Source organism: Procambarus clarkii, chromosome 22 (genome assembly GCF_040958095.1).
Source record: "Procambarus clarkii isolate CNS0578487 chromosome 22, FALCON_Pclarkii_2.0, whole genome shotgun sequence".
In the NCBI taxonomy this organism is placed as follows: domain Eukaryota; kingdom Metazoa; phylum Arthropoda; class Malacostraca; order Decapoda; family Cambaridae; genus Procambarus; species Procambarus clarkii.
In genome coordinates this window covers 35014960-35027440 of record NC_091171.1, presented here as the reverse complement: position 1 = coordinate 35027440, position 12481 = coordinate 35014960, and the positions used below count along the sequence as shown (strand labels likewise).

The 12481-nt window shown below is 41.9% G+C and overlaps 1 protein-coding gene across 2 annotated transcripts in view; it reads left to right on the top strand.

Moving 5' to 3' along the window:
• The window catches only part of LOC123761052 (G-protein coupled receptor GRL101), a gene marked incomplete at its 5' end in the record, with an annotated part of 127045 nt that overhangs the window by 110527 nt on the left and 4037 nt on the right, over positions 1 to 12481 (top strand). The window contains 2 exon segments of one of the 2 annotated variants that reach the window (XM_069328837.1): positions 592 to 815; positions 9036 to 9189. In XM_069328837.1, coding sequence (XP_069184938.1) covers positions 592 to 815; positions 9036 to 9189 — 378 coding nt within the window. 2 annotated transcript variants of the gene reach the window in all.

The following is a 12481-nucleotide window of genomic DNA, read 5'->3' as shown; positions in this document are numbered from 1 at the left end:
AGTTTAGTTGTCCATTAGGATATTGCATGGCCTCAAAGAATTAAAAGTTAAAGAAGATTAATTACATATCATTAGTGTAAATTTTGACTAGTCTAAAAACGTATTCACTTTTTATATCTCATAATAGAGTTCAGCAAGATATTGCATAAGTATTTTCAGTTTGCATTATCCTATTTTTGGCATTCTATATATCTTCCAAAATTAAGCATAAAAGTAACATTGCCTGTCCCCATGTAGTTCTAAACTTACTGTCCCCTCTTGCAGTTCTGAACTTACTGTCCCCCTCTTGTAGTTCTGAACTTACTGTCCCCTCTTGCAGTTCTGAACTTACTGTCCCCCTCTTGTAGTTCTGAACTTACTGTCCCCTCTTGTAGTTCTGAATCTAATGTTCCCTCTTGTAGCTTTGAATCTACTGTTCCCTCTTGTAGTTCTGAACTTACTGTCCCCCTCTTGCAGTTCTGAACTTGCTGTCCCTTCTTGCAGTTCTGAACTTGCTGTCCTCTCTTGCAGTTCTGAACTTGCTGTCCCCTCTTGCAGTTCTGAACTTGCTGTCCCCTCTTGCAGTTCTGAACTTGCTGTCCCCTCTTGCAGTTCTGAACTTGCTGTCGTTCGGAGTGATCGCCGTGAGTTACGTGCTGATGTACGTGGCTGCCCGGGACACGCACTCTGCGGCACGGGCGGATACAAATGTCCGTGGCGGGGACGGTGGAATGGCCAAGAGGATGTCCCTGATTGTGGCCACGGACGCCGCCTGCTGGCTTCCCATCATCTTCCTGGGCATCGCCTCTCTCTGTGGCGTCACCATCCCTCCCAGGGTAAGGATCTTCCTCCCTCCCAGGGTAATGAGCTTCCTCCCTCCCAAGGTAATGATCTTCCCCCCTCCCAGGAGGTAAGGATCTTCCTCCTTCCCAGGTACCAGGTATGCCAAGGTGCTTAGTGCTCCTGGATGTCTGGGTTCGAATCCTGGGGTGTGGAGTTTTCAGTTGGATATTGGCTTGGGAACCATTCAGGCTTGTTCGCATTTGTGTTGCTCACGTGGCCCCACAAAGTGAGGGGTCGATGAAATATCTATGCCCAAGTTGAGCACCGAGAGCTGTTGGATCTTGGATATATAGTTTCACGACCATCAAAATTTCTGTACAATCAGTGTGGGCGCCTGACAGATGGGTGGACAGCGCCTTGAATTCGTAGTCCTGAGGTTCTGGGTTCGATACTTCAAACTTGTGGTTTATAAGCAAGTCTGTGCATTAAGCATTGGCACTGAGTTCTCCCATATAACAGGGCTTGATGAAAAACGTGAGGGATCCCTCCCTATCTCATTGCCTGGGGAGGTTTGGAGTTCTGGTTGGTTAAATACCCCAGAATTCCTACATCTTTAGGGCTCTGAAGTATGGTGTAGTGGATACAGTGCGTAAAACTCACACCCCAGAAGTGACTCGAACCCATACTCCCAGGAGCAACGCAACTGGTATGTACAAGACGCCTTAATCCACTTGACCATCACGACCGGACAAAATGAGGTGATAGCCGAGGCTATTTGAACCACCCCACCGCCGGCACTCGGATAGTAATCTTGGGCATAGCATTTTACCAAATCACCTCATTCTTTGGGGCACACGTGAGGAACACAAATGCGAACAATATGCAACTGAAAACTCACACCCCAGAAGTGACTCGAACCCATACTCCCAGGAGCAACGCAACTGGTATGTACAAGACGCCTTAATCCACTTGACCATCACGACCGGACAAAATGAGGTGATAGCCGAGGCTATTTGAACCACCCCACCGCCGGCACTCGGATAGTAATCTTGGGCATAGCATTTTACCAAATCACCTCATTCTTTGGGGCACACGTGAGGAACACAAATGCGAACAATATGCAACTGAAAACTCACACCCCAGAAGTGACTCGAACCCATACTCCCAGGAGCAACGCAACTGGTATGTACAAGACGCCTTAATCCACTTGACCATCACGACCGGACAAAATGAGGTGATAGCCGAGGCTATTTGAACCACCCCACCGCCGGCACTCGGATAGTAATCTTGGGCATAGCATTTTACCAAATCACCTCATTCTTTGGGGCACACGTGAGGAACACAAATGCGAACAATATGCAACTGAAAACTCACACCCCAGAAGTGACTCGAACCCATACTCCCAGGAGCAACGCAACTGGTATGTACAAGACGCCTTAATCCACTTGACCATCACGACCGGACAAAATGAGGTGATAGCCGAGGCTATTTGAACCACCCCACCGCCGGCACTCGGATAGTAATCTTGGGCATAGCATTTTACCAAATCACCTCATTCTTTGGGGCACACGTGAGGAACACAAATGCGAACAAAATTTGTTCGCATTTGTGTTCCTCACGTGTGCCCCAAAGAATGAGGTGATTTGGTAAAATGCTATGCCCAAGATTACTATCCGAGTGCCGGCGGTGAAGTGGTTCAAATAGCCTCGGCTATCACCTCATTTTGTCCGGTCGTGATGGTCAAGTGGATTAAGGCGTCTTGTACATACCAGTTGCGTTGCTCCTGGGAGTATGGGTTCGAGTCACTTCTGGGGTGTGAGTTTTCAGTTGCATATTGTCCTGGGGACCATTCAGGCTTGTTCGCATATATATATATATATATATATATATATATATATATATATATATATATATATATATATATATATATATATATATATATATATATATACAATAACGAAAACACAGGAAATAGTTTTGAGATGGAAATTGCTTGAGATATTTTGTGTTTGTTTAAAAAACCAATCTTTGGAAACATGGTTTTAATGGTTTTCTGTTAGCGCCTCTGCGTCATGTTTTGTTTATTGCAGTGAATATGACGCATGCGCGTGCACACACATACACACACACACACAGTTGTGTGTGTGTGTGTGTGCACAGCCACAACCCACATAGCCTCGTGTGGCTGTGTGGATAGCACGCTGGACATGTGATCCTGTGGCCCGGGTTCGATTTTCGGCGCCGGAGAGAAACGATGGGCAGAGTTTCTTTCACCCTGATGCCCCTGTTATCTAGCAGTAAATAGGTACCTGAGAGTTAGTCATCTGTCACGGGCTGCTTCCTGGGGTGTGTGTGGGATGGGGGGGGAGGGGGAGGGAGAGAGAAAAAAAATAGTAGTAACAGTTTATTGACAGTTGAGAGGCGGGCCGAAAGAGCAGAGCTCAACCCCCGCAAGCACAACTAGGTGAATACACACACACATACACACTTCTATCAAAATACATTTATAATACATCATATCTTCAACTTATTTCTTAAATAACAAATACTAATTCTACTTCGCTCAGACATATTGATGAAATCGGCAATAATATTACTTATATAAATATTACCAAATGAGCCACCTGGACGATGGGTCTCTTACAAAACCAAATAACAGGTATGGAAAGTATTTAAATATAATAGAATCGCTTAAAAAGGCATTAGCTACAAATCCTCTCTAAGAGGAATCGGATCCAGGAATGAGACTTCAAAAGATTGCCTTTAACTTTTATACTAATGAGAGAGGACCCCCACCCTCCCCCCACACACACTGAATATGTCATCCAGGAAGGTTATATAGTGCTCCTGACATGTACTGGCGATGAGTCACAATAACGTGGCTAAAGTATGTTGATCAGACTACACACTAGAAGGTAAAGGAACGACGACGTTTCGGTCCGTCCGTGACCATTCTCAAATCGATTTGCCTAATAAGCCAAGTTTTCAGGAATTAATTGTTTTTCGACTACCTAACCAACCTAACCTAACCTAACCCAACTTTTTCGGCTACCTAACCTAACCTAACCTATAAAGATAGGTTAGGTTAGGTTAGGTTAGGTTGGTTAGGTTCGGTCATATACCTACGTTAATTTTAACTCCAATAAAAAAAAAATTACCTCATACATAAAGAAATGGGTAGGTTTATCCTTTCATAAGAAAAAAATTAGAGAAAATATATTAATTCAGGAAAACTTGGCTTATTAGGCAAATCGGGCCTTGCATAGTAGGCCGAGTACGACGTTCTGGCTACTAGGTACAATATATATATATATATATATATATATATATATATATATATATATTGGTAGCAGTCTTTCCTGTAGACATATATTATTAAATATGACCGAAAAAGTAAGATTAATAATTCTAACACGAATTTTCTCAATCTTTCGTACATTACGCTTCACTGTTGGAGGTAAATCAAAAATCACTTCTCCAAAATTCATTTTTATTTCTAGTCTGACGCGACACGGGCGCGTTTCGTAAAACTTATTACATTTTCAAAGACTTCACAAATACACAACTGATTAGAACTTGCGTTTCCCTGATTTTATATCTACATTTGAGTGAGGTGGGAAGGATGATGTGGCATTACATTTGAGTGAGGTGGGAAGGGTGATGTGGCATTAACACAAGACAGAACACTAGGGGATATTAATAGGGTATTAAAAGTATCAACACAAGACAGAACAGAAACAATGGGTATTGAATAGAAGTGTTTGTAGAAAGCCTATTGGTCCATATTTCTTGATGCTTCTATATTGGAGCGGAGTCTTGAGGTGGGTAGAATATAGTTGTGCAATAATTGGCTGTTGATTGCTGGTGTTGACTTCTTGATGTGTAGTGCCTCGCAAACGTCAAGCCGCCTGCTATCGCTGTATCTATCGATGATTTCTGTGTTGTTTACTAGGATTTCTCTGGCGATGGTTTGGTTATGGGAAGAGATTATATGTTCCTTAATGGAGCCCTGTTGTTTATGCATCGTTAAACGCCTAGAAAGAGATGTTGTTGTCTTGCCTATATACTGGGTTTTTTGGAGCTTACAGTCCCCAAGTGGGCATTTGAAGGCATAGACGACGTTAGTCTCTTTTAAAGCGTTCTGTTTTGTGTCTGGAGAGTTTCTCATGAGTAGGCTGGCCGTTTTTCTGGTTTTATAGTAAATCGTCAGTTGTATCCTCTGAGTTTTGTCTGTAGGGATAACGTTTCTATTAACAATATCTTTCAGGACCCTTTCCTCTGTTTTATGAGCTGTGGAAAAGAAGTTCCTGTAAAATAGTCTAATAGGGGGTATAGGTGTTGTGTTAGTTGTCTCTTCGGAGGTTGCATGGCTTTTCACTTTCCTTCTTATGATGTCTTCGATGAAACCATTGGAGAAGCCGTTATTGACTAGGACCTGCCTTACCCTACAGAGTTCTTCGTCGACTTGCTTCCATTCTGAGCTGTGGCTGAGAGCACGGTCGACGTATGCGTTAACAACACTCCTCTTGTACCTGTCAGGGCAGTCGCTGTTGGCATTTAGGCACATTCCTATGTTTGTTTCCTTTGTGTAGACTGCAGTGTGGAAACCTCCGCCCTTTTCCATGACTGTTACATCTAGAAAAGGCAGCTTCCCATCCTTTTCCGTCTCGTAAGTGAAACGCAGCACGGAACTCTGCTCAAATGCCTCCTTCAGCTCCTGCAGATGTCTGACATCAGGTACCTGTGTAAAAATGTCGTCAACATACCTGCAGTATATGGCCGGTTTCAAGTTCATGTCGACTAAGACTTTTTGCTCGATGGTACCCATGTAGAAGTTTGCAAACAGGACACCTAGGGGAGAACCCATGGCGACCCCATCTACTTGCTTATACATGTGCCCATCCGGTGCCCTTCTTGAGCCCGGATGGGCACATGTATAAGCAAGTAGATGGGGTCGCCATGGGTTCTCCCCTAGGTGTCCTGTTTGCAAACTTCTACATGGGTACCATCGAGCAAAAAGTCTTAGTCGACATGAACTTGAAACCGGCCATATACTGCAGGTATGTTGACGACATTTTTACACAGGTACCTGATGTCAGACATCTGCAGGAGCTGAAGGAGGCATTTGAGCAGAGTTCCGTGCTGCGTTTCACTTACGAGACGGAAAAGGATGGGAAGCTGCCTTTTCTAGATGTAACAGTCATGGAAAAGGGCGGAGGTTTCCACACTGCAGTCTACACAAAGGAAACAAACATAGGAATGTGCCTAAATGCCAACAGCAACTGCCCTGACAGGTACAAGAGGAGTGTTGTTAACGCATACGTCGACCGTGCTCTCAGCCACAGCTCAGAATGGAAGCAAGTCGACGAAGAACTCTGTAGGGTAAGGCAGGTCCTAGTCAATAACGGCTTCTCCAATGGTTTCATCGAAGACATCATAAGAAGGAAAGTGAAAAGCCATGCAACCTCCGAAGAGACAACTAACACAACACCTATACCCCCTATTAGACTATTTTACAGGAACTTCTTTTCCACAGCTCATAAAACAGAGGAAAGGGTCCTGAAAGATATTGTTAATAGAAACGTTATCCCTACAGACAAAACTCAGAGGATACAACTGACGATTTACTATAAAACCAGAAAAACGGCCAGCCTACTCATGAGAAACTCTCCAGACACAAAACAGAACGCTTTAAAAGAGACTAACGTCGTCTATGCCTTCAAATGCCCACTTGGGGACTGTAAGCTCCAAAAAACCCAGTATATAGGCAAGACAACAACATCTCTTTCTAGGCGTTTAACGATGCATAAACAACAGGGCTCCATTAAGGAACATATAATCTCTTCCCATAACCAAACCATCGCCAGAGAAATCCTAGTAAACAACACAGAAATCATCGATAGATACAGCGATAGCAGGCGGCTTGACGTTTGCGAGGCACTACACATCAAGAAGTCAACACCAGCAATCAACAGCCAATTATTGCACAACTATATTCTACCCACCTCAAGACTCCGCTCCAATATAGAAGCATCAAGAAATATGGACCAATAGGCTTTCTACAAACACTTCTATTCAATACCCATTGTTTCTGTTCTGTCTTGTGTTGATACTTTTAATACCCTATTAATATCCCCTAGTGTTCTGTCTTGTGTTAATGCCACATCACCCTTCCCACCTCATTCAAATGTAATGCCACATCATCCTTCCCACCTCACTCAAATGTAGATATAAAATCAGGGAAACGCAAGTTCTAATCAGTTGTGTATTTGTGAAGTCTTTGAAAATGTAATAAGTTTTACGAAACGCGCCCGTGTCGCGTCAGACTAGAAATAAAAATGAATTTTGGAGAAGTGATTTTTGATTTACCTCCAACAGTGAAGCGTAATGTACGAAAGATTGAGAAAATTCGTGTTAGAATTATTAATCTTACTTTTTCGGTCATATTTAATAATATATATATATATATATATATATATATATATATATATATATATATATATATATATATATATATATATATATATATATATATATATACATATATATATATATATATATATATTGTACACACATACTCAATATATATATTGTGAATATAATATATATATAATATATATATATTATATATATATATATAATATATATATATATATATATATATATATATATATATATATATATATATATATATATATATATATATATATATATATATATATATATATATATATATATATATATATATATATGTCGTACCTAGTAGCCAGAACGCACTTCGCAGCCTACTATGCAAGGCCCGATTTGCCTAATAAGCCAAGTTTTCCTGAATTAATATATTTTTTCTAATTTTTTTCCTATAAAATGATAAAGCTACCCATTTCATTATGTATGAGGTCAATTTTTTTTTATTGGAGTTAAAATTAACGTAGATATATGACCGAACCTAACCAACCCTACCTAACCTAACCTAACCTATCTTTATAGGTTAGGTTCGGTTAGGTAGCCGAAAAAGTTAGGTTAGGTTAGGTTAGGTAGGTTAGGTTGTCGAAAGAACATTAATTCATGAAAACTTGGCTTATTAGGCAAATTGGGCCTTACATAGTAGGCTGAGAAGTGCGTTCTGGCTACTAGGTACGACATATATATATATATCATTGATAGAATTGGAGCAGTGGTTAGCTCATTCGATTTACAACTGCTTGAACCCGAGTCCGATCCATGTGCAGAACGAGACGTTGGGGAACGTTCCTCACACCTGATACCCCTGTTCACCTAGCAGTATATAGGTGTTATGAACTTCATCACATAAACAACACATGTTCATCTTCCCACACAGAGATCACACTAGCGTGATGCATCAAATGAACAAATCCACAAGGGCCGTGACGAGGATTTGAACCTGCGTCTGGGAGCATCCCAGACACTGCCTTAATCGACTGAGCTACGACAGGGTAAAAGGGTTGAAACCGAAGTTCTACTGAACTTACTGGATCCCGTAGCCTCTCCGAGGCACAAACCAGGCTTTTACACAACCCCCCCCCCCCCTGCACCCGAGCTATGTCAATAGGCCGTTCTCCCTCTTCGCCCTTACATCATCACACACAGAGATCACACTAACGTGATGCATCAAATGAACAAATCCACAAGGGCAGAGGATTCGAACCTCGATGTGATGTGATGATGTAAGGGTGTGATGATGTAAGGGTGTGATGATGTAAGGGCGAAAAGGGAGAACGGCCTATTGACATAGCTCGGGTGCAGGGGGGGGGCTGTTGTGTAAAAGCCTGGTTTGTGCCTCGGAGAGGCTACGGAATCCAGTAAGTTCAGTAGAACTTCGGTTTCAACCCTTTTACCCTGTCGTAGCTCAGTCGATTAAGGCAGTGTCTGGGATACCTTACCTTGAGGTTACCTTGAGGTGCTTCCGGAGCTTAGCGTCCCCGCGGCCCGGTCGTCGACCAGGCCTCCTGGTTGCCGGACTGATCAACCAGTCTCTTGGACGCGGCTGCTCGCAGCCTGACGTACGAGTCACAGCCTACGTGACTCTGGGATGTCTGGGATGTCTACGTCTGGGATGCTCCCAGACGCAGGTTCGAATCCTTGTCACTGCCCCTGTGGATTTGTTTACATGTTCATCTTCATAAACACTATAGTCCCAGCATTCCTCCGACAGCCTTCTAACTACAGGCGATCTGAAATATCTTGTACCGCGAGCCAGATGCGCGAGACCCCAGGTGCCGCGAGGTAACACTAACCCCGTGTCTCCCACACAGGTGTTCTCCTGGATAGCGGTGTTTGTGCTGCCGCTGAACGCCGCCATCAACCCCGTGCTCTACACGCTGTCCACCGCCCCCGTCAGGAAGAGACTGGTGTCCCTCCGACAGAGTGTCGCCAGCAAACACTCGAGGTCAGCGTCGGCAGTGTCAGGTCAGCAGCTCCACCCTCACCTCCTTAAGAGGTCAGCATCGGCAGCATCAGGTCAGCCGGTATACCCAAACAGCTACCTGATCAAAAGGTCGGCATCGTTACCCCTCTGTATAGTTGGTAACACTGCAACTCGTAACTGCGGACCCATATTGATCTCTCAAAACGGAAATACTCATACCGGAAAAACTCATAATAATCATATTAATGAGGTGTGTGGCGCTGATGAGCTGCTATGTCATGAGAGCCTCCGCTTGTCCTATGTCGATGAGGCTGATGAATGAAGAATCAGCTCAGAATCTTCAGCGAAAAGCTTCATGTAAGGTAATCGTCGCAGACACTATAAGATTCGTTTACTTGTCTAAGTGTTGCTGTGGCTCCGCTCTCTCATCTACCTTCACAAAGGCTGCCTGTGCCTCAGTCTGTGCCTCATGTCACGCACAAGGCGATGGGCTTTGTCAGCTTGTTTGCAAAAGCCTCTATCATACGTGGACAAAGATGATATCTGAAAGACGAGGTTATATTTTTAAATGCATCGTTTCGCTCCAGCCCGTAACGAGTGAGATGTTTTAATGGTGCTTTTTTGTGTTCATATATTAATTAGCAATTATTTGCTCCTCGTCTCAGAGTCATCCAGATATCAAAGCTTTATGCAGCTGCGTGGTTGGTGATTGCTAACACACTAACTACTAACTAGTTGGGGAGATGTGAGGTCATCACGCTGGTAACGAGCTGGGCCCATTATTAGGAAAAGGTTGCTATCATCTGTTGAATAAACTAACCCCTCACTTCCCCTTAGATTAGTCGGTATAGGAATGGTTATGCTTCTTGCACGGTGGGAGCTCAATACCTCGATAACCCAAGTAGTTCGGTACCGTTTCTTCATTATGTTTCTATATCCCAGCTTCTTGTCCTCATATTCATGCTTCTAGTCACCCATACCCAAGTTCTTTCTCCTCATATCTCAGATTCCTGTCTCCATATCCGAGTTTTTTGTACCCCACATCCCATGTTGTTGCTGTTATAGATTCAGCTACTCGGAACAAGTTCCAAGTAGCACGGGCTATGGCAAGCCCGTAACTTACCTGGCACAGGAGCGGGACAAGTAGAACGGGCTATGGTGAGCCCGTAGTGGACTTACCTGTCACAAGAGCGGTGCTGAATGTGCCTTCCCACATCCCAAACCCCTTGTCTTTATATCCCAGGTCCTAGTCCCAACATTCCTTCCATGTGAATTAAGAATTATGTGCTAAATGGTCAAACTGACTTTCCGCTTAAACCTCATAATCAGCTTACCTTCCCCACGTGAATAAACTTATTGCCACTGTCATGGGCTTAACACCATCTGATACGAATAACATAAGATCTTTGTACTATGTTTAAAACACATTCCTGCCATCGACACTAACATCATTTTGCGTCACAAGTAATTACATCAATTACAAGTAATCATCAACTGTCAAATAGGGTTCTTAATTGATGGTACAAATTATTCGATTACATAATAGACGTAGGATCAATGGAATGTCAAACGTAGGATATATATATATATATATATATATATATATATATATATATATATATATATATATATATATATATATATATATATATATTTTACAACAGTTATTACAAGTAGGAGCTACCTCGTATTGGCCAATAAAATCAGCTTCCTATGGACCAGAAAGTCTTCTCAGCATTTTTTTAACCTTAAATTTTAAACGTTTTTTCCAAGAAAATATCGACTTAATCCGCTGTTGTTGTTGTTGTTGTTGTTTTAGATTCAGCAACTCAGATCAAAACGTTCCAAGTAGCACGGGCTACGGTGAGCCCGTAGGTACTCCGCTGTTACAGTATCTATGAACATAGTACTGTGCATATAATATGCTTTACAATGAACATTTTAATGCTATACCCTTATTCATAACGGTATAAATGTTCATATTGATATATATCGGAAAACTTTATTATGTAAATGAATGCATATTTATAATCCCCTTCGTTTACAAGATTTACTAAAATTAGTTTTATAATTATATATAATGCACTGTATAATTATACCAATATATTCACATATATACATAATTATACCCATCAAAGCCAAGTGGAATAGCTTTAAATAGTTGTTAACAATATTTAAGCTACCAAAATAGATAAGTAATAAAAGTCAATAGCCTCTATTCTATAATAACCTCAAATCTATAACAATAGATAATAAAATAAAGGTCAAGATACACAAAAAATAACTCAATTTTATTTCATCAGCAGATTCAAGGGTTTACAGGAATCACACTCACTGAACACAGTGCTCATGTAACAGTTATTAGATTTCACAGAGTTTTTATTGAGTGTTCCTAAGTTGTCTCTTTACGAGTGTAAATTTTTAATAATATCAAGTATTCAGGTGTTGAATTTCAGAATGAAATACTGTGTTTCCAGCTGTGTAGTTATTCTGCTGTGTTCTGTTGACCTACTACCCTGTTATTGCATATCACTCATTTCTAAGCTCGTCCAACCAGCTGGTAGAGCAGTTGTTGTTGTAGTTTTAGATTCAGCTACTCGGAACAAAAGGTTTCAAGTAGCACGGGCTATGGTGAACCCGTAATGAACTTACCTGGCACAGGAGCGGGGCTGTAGTTTGAATGGTAGAGCGACAGTCTCGCTTCATGTTAATCTGCGTTCAATCCCCGACCGTCCAAGTAACTGGACACCAATCCTTCCTCTCGTCCCATCGCAAATCCTAATCCTGTTCCCATCCAAGTGCTATATAGTCGTCATGGATTAGGGCTTTCTCCTGTTAGTTCCCTTCATTCCTAACCTGTATTTTCTTATAACCAAGTTGATATTTCTTGCAAAGTTTGAATAGCCAGTGATCAATGAATCTTATGAGCTCGTACTGTTTAATTTATGGAAGATTTCATTCAGGTAAAAGGATATCATTCCTCTGAGAATCATTTCTGGACATTTTGAACACCAGGTCAGGCAGTAGATCACAGTGAGTGGGAAAATGGACTCCCAAGATACCTCTTCAAGGTTTTATCCATTCACAATCGAATTAGCATTTCGCAAGTCATATGGATCACATCCCAGAAAGTTGAGAGATAGCTTGTAAAATAACTGTGCTTTCGATCTCGTGTCAATTATCGATAATCCGTTTGAAAACTCAAGGCTCAGTTAGGATCACTGAATGATGAAAAGGGCTATTTATAGTTCTGAGTGTTTTTTAAGACATGTTATGGAGTGCTCACCAAACTCGTCTCGATAAGGACGACGAGTACATAAAGGGTCCAATTTT